General features: G+C 39.4%; 1 protein-coding gene across 2 annotated transcripts; it reads left to right on the top strand.

Moving 5' to 3' along the window:
• The first annotated feature begins 1474 nt into the window (after positions 1-1474).
• clint1a (clathrin interactor 1a) lies at positions 1475-20919 on the top strand. Of its 2 annotated transcripts, XM_088294623.1 has the most exons (13): positions 1475-1493; positions 1864-1974; positions 5534-5638; positions 9184-9280; positions 9468-9576; positions 10024-10188; positions 10287-10470; positions 12062-12281; positions 12500-12587; positions 13503-13568; positions 14013-14311; positions 17443-17635; positions 20013-20919. In XM_088294623.1, exons 2-13 carry the CDS (start codon positions 1934-1936, stop codon positions 20354-20356), a joined length of 1911 nt encoding a protein of 636 aa, XP_088150749.1. In that variant the 5' UTR covers positions 1475-1493; positions 1864-1933; the 3' UTR covers positions 20357-20919. The 2 variants fall into 2 exon arrangements, with proteins under 2 accessions (XP_088150749.1, XP_088150748.1); XM_088294622.1 differs by lacking the exon at positions 1475-1493 and having other exon boundaries at positions 1765-1974.
• Positions 20920-23746: the final 2827 nt, after the last annotated feature.

The raw sequence follows: 23746 nt of genomic DNA, 5'->3' as shown, positions 1-23746 counted from the left end.
TTTTTAATCTGTGAAAAGGTGAATCACCGGGTACAGTACCTGAAATACACAGAGTTGTAGTAGAAAAAAACATGTTTAGAATTCCACCGCAAAAACTATTAAACTATTTCAAAACATTAATCAAGGGTCCACTCAGAGTCAGAGTTGACCATCCCTGGCATAACACCAAACTGCATCAAAATTGATTCAGATTTTTGTACATGCTCAGTTAAAAGCTTTAACTGCCAAAAATATGTAACAGAATTTTAAAAATGGGTTTAAACAAATACATAGTTTTATTAAAAAAAAAGACCGCCAATGCAGTTTGCATCATGCTCTACCTTTTCTTTTAAAAGGACAGTTGTTTGACGTTAACAATGGCACTTATATAATAGGTTTGCATGTAAAAATGACTTAAAAAGCTCCCTCCTAAAAGACTCTGGAGTGATTTAAGGGCTTTTTTTGAGGATATTCACGACAAATTGGCACGCCCCCTTTGGAGCTTGGCTTGTATTTTTCTGGTCTCAGCTGTCTACACCACAGCAGTGAGGCGAGTGTTGTAATATTGCTCGCTTTGTCAGTTCTGTTGTCTAAAACGGCGACCAAAATGCAAATGCACATCACTATTCGTATCCACTACAACCTGTGAGAGTATCAAAGCGTTCTACACAATAGTTTGGATTTATTGACAACAAACGTGAGCTCATGTGGTCACCTCCACAAAATCAAAAATACCATGGCGCTCGATTCCCCCACTTACACAGGCTGAAGCGGACATGGTTATATTTAGGACATTTAGGTTCGCTAAAGTTGTGTCAAGTTTCAGGAGGCAACCAGGGTGTGGTGGAAGGTAGCATCATCCTGCAGGTGGGCATGGATCTTTAGACCCTCACCTCCCTGGCTAACTGAAGGACAACAGCGCGGCGAAGAGCAACAATTAGCTTGAGGTCGCTTAAACAAAAGACGCTCTCGCAACCTTTTTTCCAATTACCTCCTTACTGTCCAGCGCGCAGCTCCATGTGGTGGATAGATTTTGCATCTAAGGGCAGTCAAGTACGTTCATGTGTCAATGTTGGGTAGCGAGGTTCACGACCACACCGGTTGTCGTACCTTGGTGAAAAGTTGGACTTCAAAAACATGCATATTCGCCATATTCATTATAAAAGTAGGCCTTTTTCAAGTTGTCACTTATTTCTTAAATTCTCCAAAATTAATTAATAAAAAATAAAATGAAAAACAATTTCAGTTTCCTGATCAAAAAGATATAACCTGATATTGTTTGTGAAAATTGGGCCATCTCTGCATCATCTTTAAGCTATTCATTCATTTGGAGGGGAAGTAACTCATCTGCGAAGAGTTATGTTTTGGAACCAGATTCAAGTAAATCTTGTGTGCTTCCTTTTTTAAAACTCAAAATGTGGACCACTGTATGGCCATTTGACTGACATCTCGCTGCATGTCTGCATGACGTATGCGTGATGCGGTGCGCAGCACAATACCGTGTTCAGTAGAGTGTGAGTTGAATTCAATAATTTAAAAAATATACTATTATTATTATTATTATTATTTTGAATACAATAAAAAATGAATTGTTATTTTGAATTGTTTATTCGCTGTTGCTCTAGTTATTTGCCGTCAAAACTTAATAGTACCGCAATAATGAGGGCGGCTAGATAATGTAGCGTTTATGATCACATTTTGCCTTATACGTTTAATGCTGTGTGAGGTATGTTGGTTTGCTCTGTACATGTGTGTTACAATAATACATCAAGCTATTTGCGGCAGCGAATTCCCGCAGTAACCTTTCTTGTCGGCCTGGTGGTGTGTTTGCGCCTCCTGTCTTGCACCAGAGGTGTAACGACACTTTACTTTTCCCATTTCAAGGTTCGGTATTAGTGTTGGGCTCGACTAAAGCGTTTTAGCGAGCCGGAGAGCTTCATTTCACAGAGCCAAGATGCTGAACATGTGGAAGGTTCGGGAGCTGGTTGATAAAGCGTGAGTATATCGAATATATTTCTCCCTGTTTGTGTACGGAGTTTACCTGTTTGAAAGAGACACGTATCAAAAACTTTGACGTCACATTGCTCGAACAAGTTAGCTAGCTTGTACGTTGCTAATCATTAGACGGCAGAGAACAGACACTATTTCCTCAAATAGCATTTATATGTTGGTGTTACGTTAGTGTCGGCTGATATGAGATCGCTTGTATTGTCATGACACTTAGTGCGTTGCTGTTGTTTCTTCCTGAGAGGTCAGAGCAGTTAAGAAAGTTAGCCAACATGCTAATTTCTTAGCGTACTGGCTAGGTGGCTAACTGACCAGGCTAGCCAGCTAAGCTAGTTTGACAGCTTAGTGAGAACATTGCGATGACACAAGCTCGACGCCTAGTTTTAAAGATTCTTATTTAAATACATAAACTCGCTGTGTGGCGTGGCAGTTATGTTACTTTTACTCACTTTAGCTACACTGTATTAATGTGCAGTATGTGAACGTCTGTGTCTTACGCCGAACACGACGATCTTAGACGGTACTCAACGATTAAAGTAATTTTGTCACGCCACCACGTATTTCCACATAATGTGGCACTAAATACGGTACGCGGGGTCCCAGGTTGGCCCATTAAGTCCGAAGTCTTGCGAAAAATAAAATAGAATACTAAATAAGATGATATGAAGGAGAGATGGAGAGACGCTTTTTTACTGTCCTGTATTGTTTTTGTTTTATATTAGAGGTGCTGCAGCGTATTTCTAATCATTTGCGCTAACAAAATGTTCATGTTCTCTTGGTCATTAGGTCAATGTATGAATTCAGGCTGTTAACAAGTGTAATGATTTAACCAGCCTATGCAAATAATTCCGCTTTACACTGATTCCTAGATGTCAGTCCTTTATAATATCAGTTGTGGTGTGTGCTAAGCATAAGACAGAAGTGAATATTTGTACTAGCTTTGAACTCAACTAGCAACTTCACCATCTTTTTACGTGTGAAGAAATTGTTTTAGCTTATAGTACCCTGACAGACAGTAAGTCATCAATGTACATCTTTTTGGGGTAAAAATCTGTAGACTAGGGCTTTTTTCTGTATAAGAGGAAACAAGATGTTGAAATTAAGTATTTCAAAAAGCGGTCTTGGGTGTTTAAATGTTTTGGCAAGTGTAATTTGTTCTTTTTTTAGTATTAACACACAGAATTAAGTTTTTTTTTTGCATTATTCGCAGTGATGTTATGTAATTTGTGTAACACGTTTATGACTGCGTGCTTGGGTTAACTTTAGTTTGTTTAGTTTATTCATGTCGAGGAAGAAGGCTGGGTGTGTGAATATTAAAACACTTGAGATCATGAGAATCTACAAACTTATGACTCACGACGGAAATGTATGTGATAGTGCATCACGGTCAGAACTCTGAGAAACGCAACTTCCACTTCATCGTCAATATCAATGTCACGGTCGCCACTGAACAGAAAAAGCATTGCATCACCGCATCCTTTCTGAGTGCCCCTTTAGCAGAATACATGATGTTCAGTATCCTAAATAGCCTGAGTATACATTCTGATTGTAGAACATACAGAAAGAAATTGATTAATTGTCATAGAGTTTTATCAAGGAAACATTGATAAACGGGGAGTTATATACATAGAACAAGTTTAATAAAATTGATACTCGTAATGGTGACACTACAGTGTGTTGCTGTTCGTTTGCCATGGGCTTATTTTTCTCATCCAAAGAACACCGTCTTCCAAGTGTTACCAGCCCACACAACTGGACGTAGTGACGCAGCCTGTCTCCACGACCACAGAAAAGGGTGTGTCCCGGTTTGACTACCACCAAGTCAATGCTGCTCTTTCAGGCCGTATGCTGAGGTGGCATGAACATGTGAGCATGTTCTCGATCCAAACATTGCCGCCACCTTGTTTTGGCTGAGGCTCAGTTTCAAATTCATTAGTTATTTGTAATAAAATGTTAGGTTATAGAATACTGTAGATAATGATTCTTCCGTCTTTAGAAATAATAAACCGTGCTTAACTGACTCTCACAATAAACATGAGAACAGTAGTGAGTACTGTACTTGATACATATGCAGTCCAACACAAATCTTTCAGTGAGACCAGTTTCCTTCTGATTGATTTGAATTTAGATTTGTATCTCCACGTTTTGAAATGTCAATTGACTCACTAGTTTCAAACATTTATTTTACTGTACAGACAGTAGTTTAAGTAAAATTCTTAATTCTTTCAAGTGTAAAAAGAAGTTAACAGCTGAGTAGTAAAAATTTAAATCTCACACCTTGAATATGAGAATGAACTAAAGGAAGTGGAAAGTAAGGCTTGCTGAAATTGAGTTGACCTTGGACATTATACTTTCTAACATTCTTTATTGTCATTGTTGAGTGTAGTAGGAAATTTACTGTTGTAAAACAAATCCTTAGAACAATACATTGTCCATTTGACATTCACTCTATCTTGGACACTGAGTACAATGACAAAGGGCATTCAGATTCTGATATGACATGATTGGAGTGATGCAATGGAAGGATAACTGCTTGTGCCTGGCAGGTTAGTTGTCACATAACGGCTGCTACAACTTTGCACTATTATCATTGTCAACTTGCCTCCCAAACACGAATCGGCAAAACATTCTTGAAGTTTGTCAAGGCTAATTAAGGTCATGTCTTAAGATTTTTAGAAGTTTGGCCCATTATTTTGATGTCTCTCATGATGTTCCATTAACTCATTTTGAGGTCACCTATCTTTCTGAAATGTTGGCCAGTTTACAAAATGGAAGTGCGTGGGGGTTACTCTATCATGGAAGATGGCCTCACAATCTTTTTTTGAAAACGTTTATTCTTTTGTGGGTCAACCTCTACATACTTTGTCAGCATTTTGGTGCCATTTTGTGACTGTTCAATGAGGCCACATTCTAACCAGAAACAGAAGTTGCATCATGTTGTTCTGAGGGGTCGAATGGATAAATGCAACACGTGATGTGGCGTCAGTTTGTATTGTCACAATTCTGAGAATTTTTACAGATGGCTGAACCTCCATCATTAATTACAATATGCATGCTTCACCGGTGTTGCTGTTTTTTGTTTTTACATTTACAGTTAGACAAACCAATTCGTGTTTTGTTGACCTACTTTTTAACTTTATTTAAAATGTCACAACGAAACCTCTCTCTCTTGCTCTCTCAAGGGGCTGCAGTTGTTGGGCCCCTCTGTATGGTCAATTTTCATTGACACTTTTTATGTGTTTTTATTTGAAGCCAATTTACTTTTGGTTGTTTGAATTCATGTTGTTATCATTATTAATAATAATTATAATAACAACAGCTGGGTTCATCCAGAACTCTACCCTTTGTCCCGCTGCCCAGACCTACTGAAAGAACAAGTGGGGGTATTAATGACTATTTCTGGTACTATTTTAAACAGTGACTACGTAATTTGGATATTATATACCAAACATACTGTTCACTTAAGCAACATTTCTTGTGTATGCTTTCTTTTCTCGCTCTCCCTCGCTCTCTCTCTCATTTATTTATTTTCTATTCTCCTTCACAGAACCAATGTGGTGATGAACTACTCAGAGGTGGAGACTAAAGTCAGAGAGGCCACCAATGATGACCCCTGGGGACCATCAGGACAACTAATGAGTGAAATTTCAAGGTTAGCACAACAATCCATGATGTTAAGGGTCTGCTGTGCCCATTATATTTTTGGTCCATTTTACTTTGAAACAGCATAATTGTAAATTGTGTTACATTTTCCATTTACTCTTGCATGCCGTTTCTCACACCTCTAATATATTGACAGAGACAAGAGGTGTGACCATTCAAAGTCAGATTTTGGTATGTTGCGTTAGTTTGGAAATATTAGCAATGATACTATAAATTTTACAGCCATGCCACTGTGGTTATACAGTGTGTTAAAGTAGAAAAACAGTGTTCATCCCCTTTCTTGTATTAAAGGGACACTTGATTGGGCTTAACATTGGCACTTGTATAATAGCTATCAGGAGTGTCCCGATACGTTTTCCACTTCCAATCCAATACCGATATTGTGGCCTAAAGTCATGTCCGATTCCGATATCCTCCGATACGATATGAGTGGGAATGATACATGCTGTAATATATTTTTCACTCAGAATTGTTAGAAGAAACTTTATACCAGGCATCACCAAATGGCGGATCCGGACCGCGGGATGATTCGGACCGGACCCATGGCCAATCTATGATGATTTTTTTTCAGGGCGCATTCGCAAACGTTGGCGCTGCAATTCTAGTAAATACGGAAAAGGCGTCACTGATTTGAGCCAATCAAATCTTTTGTTTACGATCCACTGCCAATTGCGCAGCAGACCGGAAGAGAGTGCTGCTGACAGTATGCCTTGCTTAAAAGTTAGCGAGGTCGATGCGTCTTGTTTTAAATGAATGGACGGAGAAATTTAGTTTCGTTCTGGCTGCAGCCAATTCAAAACCAGTGTGCATCATATGCTCCGAGACCGTCGCAACATTGCGAAGCGCCACAACAAAACAAAGCACCGCCCTTTTGTGCACAGTTATCCGCTGACGTTTGAGGTGAGCGCACGTAAAAACATCGAACTTTTTACATTTTCGTTTACATCCCAGTGGCATGCAAACGAATGTTCACTAAAAGTATCATGGATTTTGGGGAAACATAAAAAAACATTCAGTGATGGGGAAGTTGTGAAGGAGTGCTTAAATGCGGTTGCACAAACATTATTTAAAGGAAAACACAAAGCCCAGATGTGTGAAATAATCTACCAAATCCCAATGGCCCTGACTCCGTTCCAACCCAGATTTAAGTCACTGGCAGGGCAGTCACAAACTCATTTTTCTCATTAAGAGAAGTTAAAAAAAATATTTAAAAAAAAAAGTGGTGTCAAAGCTCATTTTGAATTAGTTTTTCATGAGGACAGCCATTTTTATTGATTGTGTACTGAACATGTTGACCTGTTTTACTTGGATAATTAGGCTTTCCGTTTTTTTTAGGCTGATAACTCTTTGATTTAAAAAAAAAAAAAAGGTAAAAGATGTTAACTCAGTGCTTAGCACTTAATATATTTCTGCAGGAGATATTTTACAGTTTTTTTTCTGGAAGCGGCACCCTTAAATTTCTGGAGCCACATTTTCTTGAATGTGAAATAAACACCTTATATTTGTTTGACTGGCAAAGATGTTTAATGGGAACATTGCTAAATATTTAGTATATAAGTGCGCTCTGTTGAAAATGACTAAATATTGAAACTATATAAAAATGTGAACATAGGCTAGACATTAAGGGAAGTTGGACTTTGGTTCGGACCTTTTAATTGGAAGAAATTTTCGTCGTGGACCTCTGTGACTTTTAATTGAATACCTCTGCTTTATACTATTAACCCAAACAACAGTAGTCAGCAACAGTTGGTATGAGAATATATTTACCCCATTTATTCCAAACATGGGGTGCATCTTACTATTAAATGGATGCATACATAAAGTTACTAGTTACCTAGTTCACAGTAATGTAATCAAAGTGCCGTAATATTCATGTAACTTGAATACATTTAATTACTTTTGGATTGCAAAGTGTCCCCACTGACGAAATGGCGCGCCCCATGTACGATGGTGCCCTACGCAATGTAGTGTAAATGCATCCTCACGCTTCTTCATCTGAACCCTCGGATCGCCAGCCGCCCTCAAGCCTCCATCCGGGCCCACGACCCATCGTGGTGGCTGACCACCGAGGCGAGCCTGCGTTACAAATCTCATTCAAGTTAATGAGAGCAGCGAGTGGGCGCATGATTTTTATGTTTTTTAACCACAAACTTATATCTATATTTTTCAATGAATATGGTGACTCCCAGACCGTCTTCACTAGCTCCTGTACCGAAGTGGTTGTTTTAATCACATGGGCTAATCACGCTCGCTCTCAACGCTGCTGGATACAAGAATACAATACAATACAATTTTATTTATATAGCGCATTTCACAACAGCTGGAGCTGTAACAAAGCTCTTTCCATATGCCGTCATGTAAATTAGCAAGTAATTAGAACAACAGGTGCGGATTCCCGAATGGACTGCTTGTCTATTAGTGCTAATCTCGGACATTTTGGATGTCGTCTAATAAAATCTGATACTGTTTTTTTGGCTGATATCGGAATCCAATCTGATACAAATTATCGGACACATGAGCAAAGTGTTGTCCATGTTCGTGGGCTTGATAGTACACACTGCTGTTGTCCAAAACAGTAACATTCATGAAAATCAGTTGAAAAATGAGCAAGAGGTTAAAAGATTGAGATGCCGCAATTGAATAATTCCGTGCCTTTAACAAGATGACAATTTGTGTTGCTAAAACTCTGGTGAATGTTACTTGAATCACTGTTGTATTCAATTTAATTATTTGCTCTTGACACTATCCCATGAAAAGGTGTATAATGTTGTTTGACACCGCTTCTGACCACTGGATATGTTTTTTCCATTTTATTGATTGTTTTTTAAATTCTTTTATTGTGTAGTCTATACAAAATATATGTTATGAGGAAACAGAGAAAATATATTACGAAATTGCCTTTCATGTAATTATTATTCATCCATCCGTTATCCAACGCTTATCTCATCACGAGGGTTGTGGGCATGCTGGAGCCTATCCCAGCTGTCTTCAGGCAGTTGGCGGGGTACACCCTGAATATGTTTCCAGCCAATCGCAGGGCATACATAGGCAAATAACCATTCACACTCACAATCACACCTTAGGACAATGTAGAGCATCCAATTAACCTACCATGTATGTATTTGGAATGTGGGAGAAAACACATCTAGGCACAGGAGAACATGCAAACGGCACACAGGAAGGCCGTAGTCTTGAATCTAACCCTGACCTCTGCACTGTAAGGCGGGCATAGTAACCAATCGTCCAATGTCCTTTATGGATTATATATTTTTCGTGAATTGATTCACCGAGAATCTATATTTATTTTTGTCAAATATCGGTATGGGCGTAAAAGTAATCCATAGCTCTCGGGCCGTAATTTATATGACTATTATTGATCCTTTTTTTGCAAGAATCTTACATGAGATCATTTGAGTGAACTCAACATTTGCCCACGAACAATTTTACAAGACATGCCAATAAAATGTTGGCTGTGATGTATTTTAGATGAATACCTTACCTGTTTCTTGTTTCTGTAATTGTGTCAATGTTCAGAGCAACCTTCATGTATGAGCAGTTTCCCGAGGTGATGAACATGCTGTGGACCCGAATGCTGAGAGATAACAAAAAGAACTGGAGGAGAGTCTACAAGGTCTGTTGGCCATGTAAAACAAACTCTTTGCATAGATACAATATGTAAAACAAGGACAAAGACACATGGTCACATTTGAGAGACCCTTTTGATAACGCACCTAAGATTATTTTACTATTCATTTAACAAATCTAACCTATATGTGTGTACAAAATTAATACTCATAGTATTATGTCCTGTGTTGCAGTCCCTACTGCTGCTTGCTCATCTAATCAGGAATGGATCAGAGCGGGTTGTCACAAGTGCCAGAGAACATCTCTACGACCTGAGATCATTAGAAAGCTACCACTTTGTTGGTAAGGGTTTTTCCCCTCTTCTTCTAATTTACTCAAGATTTCTTTGGCAGTTTGGGAGAGGGGTGCATATGCCAGCATGTGAAGCCACTGCAACTCATTGTCACTTTAATTCTTAAGTTCTGCTTTGATAATGAGAGGCTTTCTTTGAACAGAATGTTAATTAACAAAAGCTTTAGTGTGAGCTATGATGAAAGCTTTGCTTATTCCACACACACACACACACACACACACACACACACCCCCGCACACGCGCTCACACACTCCCCTAAAGCTGCTTTCATTATTTTTAGCCATGTGTGTATTTAAGGTGCAGCAAGCAAGAGCATCCATTTTCTGCTCAGTAATGGTTATATATAAATCTATCAGTGTATGCTAATCCTAATTTAAAAGTAACACTTTTTTTTAATCAGTCCATGTTGTAATGTTCCCTATATTTACTGTTCCTAGATGAGCATGGGAAGGACCAAGGAGTGAATGTGCGCCAGAAGGTGAAGGATATGGTGGACTTTGTCCAGGATGATGAAAGGCTGAGGGAAGAGCGGAAAAAAGCCAAGAAAAACAAAGATAAATATGTTGGTGTGTCTTCCGACAGTAGAGGTTACAGAGGTTACTGTAAGTCCATTGTTCCGAAAATCTAACCTAATCTATGTCCCTTTTACAAAAAAAAAAAAAAATATTTGAGGTGAACCTCCTGCTGTGATTTCCTCCAGCGGGAGACAGGTACGACTCCAGTGAAAGCCGGAACCGGTGGGATGATGACTGGGAGAGTAACAAAGGACAGTTCCCTTTTAGTGATAAGTTGGGAGAGATCAGTGACAAGATTGGAAGCACTATTGACGATACCATCAACAAGTTTAGGAAGAAGGACAGAGACGACTCACCAGACCGATTCAGGTAAGGGGAGTGAGTGGTAGTGTCCCAAAGATCAACAATTATCAAATATCTGTTGTCTCTAATTTCTTATTAACATTATTATTATTCCTTCTATGAATTTAATTTTCCGCAATAGTGTACATGACCCTGGGAATGAGGTGTATTACTTTTTTGAAAGATAGTTTAGTTCGTAACATATAGAGTGCATTAAATGGCTGACCATTTTGAGCAATAACATACATCACCACTTGGAAAATATACACCAGAAATTGAAGATAAATGAGATGGAAATTAAAGTTGTAGGCGCAATGTCGTTTTGCCAACCGTTATGTTATTTTTAATGTTTTATTCTTTATTTTTTGGGGCTATATTTAGACTGGTGTGGCTAGTCATCGTCTTGGATGTGTGGCTACTAGGCTTGTTTTTTTTTTTGTTTTGGGGAGGATCATGCATTTCTTTAGAAGGAGATAGCTACATCATGTCTATTGAAGTTATTGCGACCTTTGGCTCGTCCTATCAGGTGTCACCACAACAAGTCACTTATGATTTAGAAATAACACATTCAGCATACAAGTATCAAATAAATGAATTTATTTAATCCACGTCTTATGAACAAATGATGTGTCCTATTTTTGTTCGTGAATCAATTTGTAACTTTATTTGGGCAAATTTAGGTGCTAAATTACTTTTTAAAATTGTTGTAAAAATGTAGTCACGATAAGTGGTTTTAATTTTTTTTTTATCTGTAAATAAAAACCACACCAACATTGGTGAGTTAAAACCCAATAGAATTATCAATGAATGCCTAATAGTATGTAAAATACTACAAAATAACGGCAATTGTTATATTTGTCTATTCAGCCCCTCTGCAACTGATGTTTTGTGAGTGATAAGAATTTGACCTCATTGAAGCTTCATTCAATGGTTGTTAACTCCTGATGAGAATGTACAAGTCAAACTGCAAAAGGAAAACGCTGGCAATGAAGAATGAAGGGACTTTTTTGTTTTTTTTCAATCATTCACATTAAATTTTGTAAGATTTTCAAAGGAGATAGCTTGTGCAATTTTCCCCAAATGTAAACACTTCCCAAGTGTTGTTTAAGAGCAAAACTGACATGCTTTCGTCAAACTACCCCAAGGATCAGGAATGAGGGTACACTTTTCACCCATCTTTGCAAAGCCCTGTTGAAATCAGCTTCTTTGATGGGGTGATCATGTCTCGTGCAAATGAGCCCCTGCTCACTCTGCCTCCCTCTAATGCGGTGTGACAAGAAAAGTTCAGCTATGCAATACCAAGAATACCAGGGGATGAGCTAGGTACTTGCTAGTTTCTTCTTGCGCTCAAGCACCAGGCTCGAAACTGTAAAAGCATCAACTGTGCTTTCACTTGCACTTTGTCACCAAGCTGCTGATTTACGTCAATTACTGTGCGCATTCAGCAGACGCTTGGCCAAGAACAAATACCTTAGCACAAAATCCATATTTTCTCTCATCCCTAAGATTTGTATGTGATCACTTTTATACGGGCACAATTATTCAAAATATCAAGGTATCTCAAGCAAAGAGCATTATGCATGGGCTTTCTGTAATTTGATCATTTCCCCTTGACCAGTGACAATGAGGAGGAGCGAGGTCGCTCGTCGCAGAATGGCAAATCGGGCAAAGAGTTCAAAGACGAAGAAGAGACTGTTACCACCAAGAGTGTACAAATAGTCCAAGCAACAGAGACTACAGCCACCCGCAAGAGAGGCGGCGTCCCATCTAAGAAAGTGGACTTGGGGGCGGCGGCCCAGTACACAGGAGACAAGAGCCCTAACGATACCACCAAACAGGTTGTGTGTTAATACACTTAAGATAAACTTCAGGTGGCTGTAAGTTGTTGCTGTTCTGTGAAAAACACGTCCATTTATTTTTCACATTAATGGGGCTTCTGCGTTATAGACGTTCTATGAATAAAACTTTTCAAAAAAATCACTAAATTGGATGCGTGTTTTTCACAGGACAGGGACAATATCCTCGCTTTCTGACCTATCTGTATTCTCTATTACAGCCACAATCAGCCGCAATCCAGCCTTCAAGTAGTGGACTTGTTGACCTTCTAATGGTGGACTCAACACCTTCACAACCTCCTTCCACTGGTATAATTTTGAGTTACTTAATGCCATTTTTTAAACTGGGCTTTAGAGGATGTAATATCAGTGTTAGTATAGCTAGTTGTGTCTGTTGAAGTTCTCATCAACTGCTCCCTCCATAAAAAAAATGTACATGCTTTTTATAGTGGGTGTGTTCCAAATAATAGCTGTTGTCAGCCACATTGCATTCCTGATTTAACCAAACTTTGTGCTTGGACCAGCAAAAAATGTGCTAGCTAGTTAAACAGAGCCCCAACACCCACCTTCCGATTTGAAAGACTCATGCACCTACCGGTGGCTGTTCAAAAATTGAACCTGAAAACCTCACAGTGTAAAAGATCAGATTTACAACCACTTCCGTTTCCATCAGAATAAGCAAAGCTTCACTGCATCTTAACGAAACATCTTCATCAACCTACCTACCTACCCATTGCGTGAATGAATACTGCAGTCTGATGTAACTTAAGATTTTGAATCTGAAACATGCAGTGTGTCTGTTTATTTTTTTGCGCGCACACTGCAGCAAAATCAATCCAGTCCGTACAGTGACGTTGATTTGTTGAGTCTGTGCACCTGGCTTTTCCAGGCCATAGGAAATGCCGAGCTGATGGTCTAACAAGATAGCTGTCAAGCTAGTTCGCTTCAAACCGACAGTTGTGCACTTGTCACAATATGCAGCTGCTGGTGCTAGCGTCATATTTTGGGGACAGTTGGAGGAGAGAGCTAATGTATAGGAACTAAGTGCACCAGATGTTTTTTGGCGTAGTCCCTGGTGAGTGAAGAGGGCGGGAGGACCGAACAGATGTCACCACCCCTCCTCTTTGCCTAACACTCCTGAACACACTGAAGGAATGCTAACTGTCAGCTGAGCACCTGGAGCTCTTCTCTCACATGGACATCTTTGACTTTTTCTCGTTGCAGACTTGATGAGTGGATTTGCCGACTTCTCTTCACCTGCCGCTTCTGCCGGCCTTTCCGCGGGATCTGGTAGGATTCAAGACTTTCTTTTAAGTGTGCGTTGTGGCATTGTAGCTACTCCAGCATTCTACTAGAATATTCAGAAGGAAAGCTGGCCATATGGCGCATGCTACCTGCTCTGCATAACAAGAACAGACACACATCAGCTCCGGTTATGGATGACAAGGAGACAGGGAAAGAGGAAGACGGGGTGTGGGTGGATGGGGTTGGAGAGGAAGTTGAGACAGAGAGACAACAAGCAGAATCAATTCAATTAAATTTTAAAATGTGGCATCAGTTATCACTGAGAAAACCAACCATAAAAATGGACTGAGAAGACTTAGACTCAACTGTTGATTTGCACTTCCAGGTCTGATTTGTTTGCAGAATGGCGTAGTTATCTATACTCCATTTATATCAATATCACCGCAACCGTCGCACAAATGGCTTTTTTGTTGCACTTTCATCCTGCAGCCGCACCAGTACCCAGCAACAATGCAGACTTTGGAGAGTGGAATGCATTCCCTGGTGGCCAGATGCCAGCTTCTGCTCAGCCTGTAGACACCAGTGGAAATGACCTTTTTGCAGCCATGAGAGCCGGTCCTGCTCCTACCCCTGCCCCAGTCACCGCTGCGGGCGCCACATCGTCCTCAGCAGATCTATTTGACTTGATGGGGCCAACTCAGACATTTTCTTCGTCTCAGAGCCTCAACTTCAGCATGAATAGTACACAGAGCATGAACACCACAGGCCTGCCTCAGTCGAGGTCACAGGTATGCATGGTTGCACTCATACGCCAATGCATCCATTCTTAATAATTTATCAATATGCTTAGTATTACATGACATCCGTTTCTTGCTGACATTTTTGGAGGAATTGCTTTTGACAGATTTGGAGTGCTGATATGATCAGTTAATGTTGCTTGACTGATGTGTACGATTCAAAATGTCGAGAGGGCATGCGATATAGAAATTACTCAATCAAAAATACTTACTACTACTACTACGAGAGCATCACTCCATAACATTTGTTCTATAATAGATATATAACCTGATAAACAGTCTTTTAGCGATAATCTCATGAAGGTAAAGCCTTTGGTGAATGTTTTTTTTTTCATTTAAAAAAAAACTAAAACTTGACAAAATGAAATAAGCTAAAGGATACTCAAAGGTTTGACGTGATAAAACATGGCATACAACATATTAACTGGGTGGTAAGTTTGAAGGAGAAAACCTTTTCACTCACTTCTTTGGGGAGTTTGGCATTGTTCATTTAAATTAGCTATTGCCAAAAACTAAGCAGAGATAACTGCTATTCTGCATTAAGTATTAGGACAGGAGACATGGCCTTTTGTGACATCTGCTGTCGAAACTGCTAAAACAATGTTGCCTCTGGAGACTCATCATCTTGCCAATAGGTGTTTTTTTTTTCCAACTCCAGAAACAAAAGACAGATCATGATCAAGAGAACATGACAGTGAAGAAACAAAAGACATAATTACTTCAACACAGTCACATGATCAAAGGTGATTATTACATGTAGTGTTACTTACAAGGAAGTAAATAGGGAGTCAGTAAATGTATTCATGACTTGAAATTACAGTAAATACATTAATATATTTAGAAAAAAAAACATTCACACCCCTGCTACTTTTTAAATATTAATATTGGAAGTGATACTACAAAAACACCACGCACAAGACCTTTCTTCGATGTCATGGGAGATGCACTATTTATTATTATTTTTAAACCTTTTATTGCAATTATGTCAAATTTGAATTTTAATATTTTTTTTTAAGTCATAGTTCCACTAAAGTTGTTATTCCAAAGACAATACGTAAACATAGCTGCAGTGTGCAGCTGCAGCATCAGATCCCGTGCACAAGTTGATAAGTATAATTAGGCGGCTTAGTGAAGAAATGCTGCTCCCACGAGTGAAAAAACACTTTGATTTTGTCTCTATGAGGGCTTGTTTTCCTCATCAGGCTTTGGGATGTTTGGGATCAACTAGATACTCGTTTTTTTTTGCTATGCCTTAATTCTGCTCTCATGCCCTAGGAACTATAGCCAAATGTAAGTAGCGGCTCTGAATGGTACAGGGTCTCCCCCAGTAAAACAGCTAATTCTCAGTGAGGCAAAAATAGAGGCGAATCCCAATTCCAATGAAGTCGGAACGTTGTGTTAAACGCAATGATAAAAGATGTTTAACCTATAAGTATTTGAATACACTTAAAAGTCATTATATGTAATGCTCAAACAGATAAACTTGTTTTTGGAGCGTCCTTGTCATTCATAAGCAAAGATGGGATGAGGTTCACTTCTGTGAACTGCGTGAGAAAATAGGTCAACAGGAGGACCATGTTCCTCAATGTACAATTTCAAGGAATGTAGGGATTTCATCATCTACAGTCCATAATTTCATCAAAAGGTTCACTGCATATAAGGCCGAAAACCAACATTGAACGGCGGTGACTTTCAATCCCTCAGGTGGCATCACAGTTACTCTGGGCTCAGTTAGTGACCGGTTATCACACATGAACGTCACCTGACCAAACAGAAAACAGTGCTACTGTGATGTTGTTTTCCGTCGACAGCAAGTGGCAAAATGGCCACTACCCGCGATGTACAAGAACTGGTGGATTGAATTCATATTTTGTAAATGCAATATTAATTAGGATATCGTGTTTAGATTCCACCTTTCCTTTAAAATAATTGAGATCAGAACTTGGGCCTACAGCTCTTCATCATCCTTTTGTGCCGTAGTGGATATTACGGTATTTTCACGACCATAAGGCACACTTTAAAGTCCCAAACATTCCCCAAAACAAACGAGATGCCTTACAATGCGACGCGCCTTTTGAATAGACTGAGACCCATAGAACTATACACGTGCAATTTGATGGACCATCGGGCCTGATTCCCTTAGGGCATTCAGAGTGCTTGTTAACATACCCTGCTGGTCAAAGTCTTAGTCTACTATGCTATGAATTGACTGTGACAAATAGATTATGTGAATATGTTTTTTGGTGATGGTGCAGGAGAAAGCTGGTCAAAAGGTCAGCTGTCCACGATGTCATAGTCTGTCTTATGTCATGTTATTGCAAGCAAGAAACATCACAACAGACTTAGACAAAAGAGCTTAGACAACAGACAAAAGCAAAAGTACAACAACAAACAAAAGAAAAACAAAATAATCACTGCCCAAAGCACACCACTCACATCTTGCTAAACAGCCATGTGGTTTCGCTCAGGGTGATTGGCTCACAGAATCCATTGCTGTATTCTTTTTGTGTTATTTTTATTTCTTTTTGGGATATGACTCGCATGAGAGATGCATGTTTTGTGTTAATTTTACTTATTTGTGTCATTGTTTGCTTGTATGGTGGTCAGAGATATTTTTGGTTCTGATTTAAAACTGTGCCCCTAAGGAGTGTGGTGAGCAGTGACATCCCTCCCCTGACGTTACTGATCAGCTGTATTGTCATTAGAGTTCTTCCTGTAGCTGAGGTGCTTCAATTGACAAAGATGCCTTGCTCTACATGAGAACTAGCACGTGCGAGCTTGCATGCGCTAGCTAACATGCGCCTCATAGTACGGCATGCCCAGTGTAAGTGTTAAATTACAGAAATAGCACCCTCTACTGTGCTGCACACTTTCATACAGCGCGTCTTTTGGCCGTGAAAATCGGGTACCATTTTAGCACACATTATTTCTCTCACTTAATATAAATGTTCTTTTCTCTGTCAAGGACAAAGAAAATGACCTCAAGACTTGTATAATTTTAATACTGTTGCTTATGTAGTGTCAAAATCAAGATTTCTTTGGTGATGTAAAAACCTAATTTTTATTTATTTATTACAAAGGTGGTTAAGACTGCACTCCATTTTTATTTATGCCTTTGCCAGCCCCTACAGAACATTGGGGCGCCTCTCCAACCGCAGACTGCTCAGCAGGGAGTCGTTTCTCAGGGTGCTGCAGCCAAAGCGTCGCTCCCTTCCACGTGGTCAGACCACTCGGTGAACATCAGCCTCGACTCGCTGGGTCCCGGCATGCAGGCGCCCAAGCAGAGTCAACCCACCCTCAACACACTTCAACAAGGTAACAGAAAGACGTCGACATAAATTTTAACTCTGTGACCCAGCTGCTTTTAAAGCATCCCGTCTATCATACAGTGTAGTATGTGATTGCATTCAACAAGGAATTAATTTGTTCCTGGAACCACTTGGTTCAAATTCAACATGAAAGGCTTGAACACTCACAAGTAGGCTAACTAGGAAAATGCTCATAAATAATCAATCATTCAGATCATTAAGAATTTTGTCAATCTGGCAATCTTTTGGCAATGTTGTCCTCATGAATGTGGCAGCAAACAGCCAGGCTTGGGATTAATTTGATTTCATCAACAGTGAAACCTCTTATCCCTTCCAGCAATAGAGAGACACAAAAATGACATTTCAACATTTTTAAGAGTAATACACATGTAAAAATATTTCGCCACTGCTCTCAGCAAAACACTTATTCTCAGTGCTAATGACAAAGAGTAGTTAAATCCATCACCAACTGTCCTCACGTATTTCTTAGTAGCTGTGGCTTTCCAAATTAAGAGCAGATGTGTAACGACCGTTAGTCTGAAGAGGCATGGACAGCAAGTCTTGGGTATTAAAGAACTGCCGTCATTCTGCCTCTTTTACTCGTTGGAAGCTGGCAAATTCCTGGATTGGGAAACCCCAGCAATCCCGCAGCGGTTCAGTACACACTGGATAGCAAGCTGCGAAACAGCTGAAAAAAATGACTGCTACATTTACCAGTGTGAAAGAGGCTTAACTAGCAAACAATTGGAAAAGGAAGTTTGTATTTGAATTTAACCAATCAGTTGTCAAGACATGACAAAATTTCCTCTAACTTTACATAAATCTGAGCATTCACACAAACTCCGTAAGTCTTCCTTGGACAACGGTGAGCAACATCAGACATTCAACATCGGCCAAGCCAGTATCACACCTGTCCAAAACCTGAGGTCATAGTAAGTTACACGATATTGGTATGTTACAAAAAAATTCAAACCACCGATTTATCAAAGTTTAGCATACCATTGAATAGAGATTTGTGACACGGATAAAATGAGCCCATGTTTGGAAGAATTCGTTAAAGGCGTAGTGTGTCGAATTTAGTGGCAAACTAATAGAATCCAACGACCTAAGTTCGAAGTGTGTGCTGTTTGAAGCACGCGCACTACGGTACAGAAGAGAGATCACACTTCGCAAGCTTACCACCAAATTCTTCAGCAGGGATGCAAGCAAAATATCACAAACAACTTCTAGTATTACCTCAAGTGCACTGCATTTGTTACGATGTAGTCATTGATTCAGCAAATTTGTCTTCTTTGAGTCTACATCGCAGAAAGATGGCGGTGAGACATGTTGGCGTCCTGTACAATGAGGCGCTACGCATGTAATATAAATAGCGATTGCGGAAGCTACGGTTGTTTTTATTGTTGTTGTCTTTTTTCTTAAAGCTATGTTAATGTGCAAAAAAAAAGGGGATTCACATATTGAATTTCTTTTTTTTTTAAATGAATCAACTTTAAAAAAAAAAAAACACACAACACACTGGACCTTTAAGATTTAAGGATTTTATGCCACATTTTATGTCATGACTCAACCCAAATGTACTTGAATTGTCCAGAAATCCAATCAAGCAATTTTTTTTAATAATCAGTTTAATAAATTATGGCTTCAATATTTGCCATTTTATAATACAAAACAGATAGAAAGTGAAGCTTGGCCGAAGAGACACTATTCATCATCAATATGTAAGGATAGAAATGTTGCAGAATGTAATTACAAATTACTGTAAAAGAGTTGAGCTGCTTCACTTGTTGGACAAAAACTATTAAGGACTTCCCAGGAAATATGCAAAATTTCTCCAATTCACACTCTTTAGATTCGGTGATACTCAACAATATTCAATGTTTCTTGTGGTCACTATTAATAAGATAACTTAAGATGTCTGGTCATTGGAAGAGATTTTTAAAGCAGGTCAAAGTGGCATATATTACATAACTCACATTTTCTAAAAAAAATGACTAGAAGTAGTGGGTGGGGCGGCTCTGACTATCTTTTCCTCGGGCATCGAAATGACTATCTATGGCCCTGGACTGAGCCATCAAAGTGTGCTCATTGATGTCTGGTTTATTGATGACGTGAGGCAGCGCTGAGCTGCAAGAACTCAAGTAAATTGCACCACACGTTAGCCATCGACACTTCGACGTTGCGGTAATGATGCTACATCAACAATGCCTAGCAAATTAACTTGGCGGCCATGATTGAGTCTCGTTGACTGATTCATCACCAACAATAACTACTTGGATACCTCCGTTCATCAATATGTGTTTATGAACAAAATTATTTTTACTTCAAGTGCATGCCCTGAAAAAGTGCTGTTAAAATAACTTGTTGACTACCTTGCATTGCAGGCAGCCAGGCCAGTGCCAGCATGCTGTCACAAGGGTTTTCTACAATGAGCCTTGGACCCTCAGCAGTCAGACCGCCTGTCAATGCTATGATGCACCCCAGCGCTGGAATGGGAATGGGAATGGTGCCCAACCCTGGTATGATGGCCATGGGGATGCCCCCCAACCAGGCAATGATGGGGATGTCAATGGGTTCCAACCAGGGCATGATGGGGATGGGGATGGGCATCCACATGGGAGGGGTGACAATGGTGATGCCCGGTGCCATGGGAATGGGGATGAACCCGGGAGCGGTTCAACAGTCCAAACATGACACCTTTGCTGACTTTGGTAACTTTGGGAAGTGATGAAGAAGAGCAGAGAAGAGCCGAGGGGTCATTGGTGAAGGATTGTTCTGAGCTTCAAACAAAGAGTACTTGAATAATGTCAACTCTCAAAATACCAACACCCTGCGATCTCTTTATTTTAAACAAACAATGCTGTGTAGTGAAATGGATCTAAATGGATGTGTGTGTGTGCATGTGTGCGTATGAACCAATGATCCGTGCCGTCTTCAGACAGCGGCTGTAAATTGTGTGCCTTGCTGGTCATGAATGGCAGATGTTTGCTTTTATAACCTCAATCAAACAGAATCAGCAGAATAGCAAAAATGTAAATACATATATATCGGTAGATGCATCACGTTTTGAGATGCCTCCTGTTGAATGATGCGTTTGGAGAACATGGTCAGCCATTTTAACTTTCTAATATATCAAGTTACCTCTCACTTTGTCCCGTCTTCCTTTAGCCTGTAAATAGAAATCTACATCGCTTTCTTCTAAGCAAGAAAGAACTTTCATTTGCGGTGACTGAGTTGCGTTGTAACAATGTCAACAATTGTCATCCACACTAAAGACAGATTAAGAGCTCATTTTTACCTTCTCGTCACATGCAAAAAGCTGTTTTCCATAGCCAGACAGTCCTTTCTTGTTGGTACAATATTATGGCTCTCTGTGTTGGTGTACATATATAAATTACTTCTAAAGAAGAGTAGAATCACTTTGCTTTTGAAGACGATAATCAGTACTTGGGAAATGTTCTTTTTTTTTCTCCCAAGTACAACCCAGAGTGCCTGCAAGACCTTTGCCTTTTCTCTTCAGTTAACCTCCATAAATAAGACAACGTGACCATGCAGTGTTGAAGGCAGACACCACACCATGTACAAAGAATGTATGTTTGTACTCGTGCCTCAAGCCAAGTAAACTGTCAGTACACAAAGGCAGTCGTCTTAATTGGTTCACTTCCACTGTTTGTTTGCCCCTCAAATATCTTTACTTCCTCTCTTGTGTAATTCTGTTGGTGCAGACTGTTTGCCGATTGCATCACATTTGTGTTTAACTTCTTATTTTCACAGCTCACTTGCAGTATTTGTCAGCTAGTGTGTGTGCGTGTATTTCCCTGAGGACAAGTCAGGTGTTGAGAGACATGAGTGAGAGGACTAACTGTGGTGCTGATCTGTTGGGTGGACATACAAAGCACTGCTCCTCGCTGGATGGACCAAGTGCCTCCTGACCCTTGTAACTGTAATATGTCATCAATCTTGGGTGCCTGAATTTTTTTTTTTTTTTTTTTTTTGGGTGTGGGGGGGGGGGGGGTTAGACTTGCCAATGATGTTATTAATAATTCATACGCCAGAGTATAAGGATGTGGATCCTACAGCCTTGGGGGCCTCAAAAGAGGTCATGCACACTGATACATTGTAGCCTTTTATTGAAGTCTGGAGCATTACAATGACCAAAACCTGTTGTTTTATTTCATTAGTTTGTTTTATGCGTTTTTTTTTCTACTTTTGATTTTCTGTAAGTAAGAATTGGGTTGTTACTGAAACACTATATGCAAATATATGTATAAAAAAACAAGTCCTTTGAGAAATTTTGCATTATTCCTATTTTGATTTACACAGCTATGTTGCTTATCTACAACATTAAATCGTTGATTGAAATGATTTAATGGTGTGTGTTATTTGTTGTGTTGTGTCATTAGCGTTATTGCAAAGAGATTCAAGCAGAACAAGTGAATTGTATTCATTGTGGAAATTATTTCTAGTCTATGTAAATTTGATCAAAAGTAGCGCATAAATGCTGCCATTAATTAGCCATGACAATAAAATGTCAAACAAACAAGTAGTCACTATTAACTATGATGTGTAGCCCACGTTCTAAACATTGCTACTGTAGTCGACATGTAGAAGACTTTTAGACCAAATTAAACCATTTTACACCAGATGATTTTTTTTTCTGTTTTGTAATGCAGTATATGACGTCACTCGATTATCATTTGCTGTAGTACGACATATTGGACTGAAAAAAAACAAAAACGACATATTGGACTGATTTGGTTATTCTAGACAATTGAGATTATTGCAGAAAGTTTTGTTTTATGACTACATAACACTCCTTGGGCTTAGAGGGAAAGTGAACATCGATTTTGTATTTTTAAAGAAAAGATAACAGTTTTTTGTTGCAATTCCGGAGGTCAACAACGCAGTGACGGAAAGTGGGCGTGACTGTACGTCACAAAACGTTCAGTACGTTCTAAATGTAATTCATGAAACTACGTTCTGCTTTGAAATAAGGCAATTGTCCCACTTTCATTGTAATCCAAATAAAATTTGAAAAATACACAAAAATTAGTAAGACGATGAGCAACCTCTGCCATATAAAGAACATCTACGAGATGCAGTAAATTGCGCTTTTATGGGTAATGTGCCCATTAAAGAGTAAAAGCAATCCGAGACGTCAAGACAAATGACAGCTTTTGAGTGCCATCTGCAATCTCGAGCATCGCAAACTCAATTATTCATAATGCATTTATGAAGTCCGCTGAGACCGCGCTGTCATTCCCGTTCAAACTAACTGGAAAAGCAACATCATGAGACAAGCTGGAGACGATGGGCCCGCGGGTAACAACGTGTGTATGCTGACACCTGCTGGATGATGCGAGGGCGCATTAATTGCGCTGGCGAAAAAGCGGTTCTATTTGTTACAAAAATATGTAGTCGTGTCATTTTACAAAGTGTTGCGTCGAAATTAAATCTCAATGTGTGTGTCGATGTTAGATGTCATTTTAAGTGTGAACGTTAGATGTCAATGTAAGTGCTGATGTAAGTGTCGTTGTTAGATGACAACAAAATCAAAGAATGAACTAAAATGAAAGTTTGGCAGGTGTCGTGATATCGGGCGAACGCGACACGTTTTAAGCAACTGGAACGCATTTATTTTAACCCCGTTCCAAGTCACAAGCTGACCATCACACTCGTATGCACTTCTTGTAAGGCCTTTCAAAATAAAACAGATTGTATTTAGAACAGGTTACACCACAGTGGGAAATATTCACGACACCGTTGTAATATTCGCTGAATGGTCGACGCAAACAGTGAAGCTGATTCTTTTAGAGGCTCTCATTACTGCGTACAGGGACCGTAACCTGAAATGCTTACTTAGAATAGTGTTTTCAATTAAAAAAAGAACAGAAGTTGGTAGTAAGAGTGGCAACATAAGATGGCTGCCCTCTGGTTTCAACCGCAAGAGGCGTATTGTCTGTTCCCCCAACCTAATGGCTTGAGTCTCAGAAAACTACTTTTTATTTTAATGATTTTTTTTAGTTAATTTTATCATACGACATATTTTGCCACAAATGGAACCCCATATATTAAGATCTCCATCTTATATTTGGAAAAATATAAGGCAAACTAATAT

This window comes from Idiotropiscis lumnitzeri, chromosome 4 (assembly GCF_059441095.1).
Source record: "Idiotropiscis lumnitzeri isolate Australia: NSW breed Sydney's pygmy pipehorse chromosome 4, RoL_Ilum_1.0, whole genome shotgun sequence".
Lineage (NCBI taxonomy): Eukaryota > Metazoa > Chordata > Actinopteri > Syngnathiformes > Syngnathidae > Idiotropiscis > Idiotropiscis lumnitzeri.
Note: the sequence above shows the minus strand (reverse complement) of the source record. Positions and strands in the feature narration are given on the sequence as shown.